The following is a 337-nucleotide window of genomic DNA, read 5'->3' as shown; positions in this document are numbered from 1 at the left end:
CCAGCCGCTGGGCACCCACCGCTGCACCCACCTGGACAGAGAGCAGCCCCTCGTCATCAGGGAGGATGCGGTAGGTGTGGACGTGCCGCTGGAACCTGGGAGAGAGCAGACGAGGGTCCCCCATCGTGCCCCCCCGACACCGTGGGCACGTGGCAGGGCTGGGGGGTGCCTGGCACCCGGCCCTGATGCAAATGCCCCATTCCCGCTGCAGAGAGGAACTGAGCTCTCACTTCTGGAAAGAAAAGCATCGCCCTCAGCTCTGGGTCTGTACCCGCTCGCAGGGGAGGATGCGCAGTGCTGCCCTGTCTCCAAACAGCGCCCTGCCTGCAGCAGGCAC

General features: G+C 66.8%; 1 protein-coding gene across 1 annotated transcript in view; it reads right to left on the bottom strand.

Moving 5' to 3' along the window:
• Positions 1-337, bottom strand: part of INPPL1 (inositol polyphosphate phosphatase like 1) — a 10971-nt gene that overhangs the window by 9794 nt on the left and 840 nt on the right. The window contains exon 2 of the mRNA XM_035889406.1: positions 32-95. Coding sequence (XP_035745299.1) covers positions 32-95 — 64 coding nt within the window. The remainder of the gene's footprint in view (positions 1-31; positions 96-337) is intronic.

This window comes from Egretta garzetta, unplaced genomic scaffold (assembly GCF_000687185.1).
Source record: "Egretta garzetta isolate BGI_Z169 unplaced genomic scaffold, ASM68718v1 scaffold402, whole genome shotgun sequence".
Lineage (NCBI taxonomy): Eukaryota > Metazoa > Chordata > Aves > Pelecaniformes > Ardeidae > Egretta > Egretta garzetta.
This window is presented reverse-complemented; position numbering and strand designations above follow the sequence as displayed.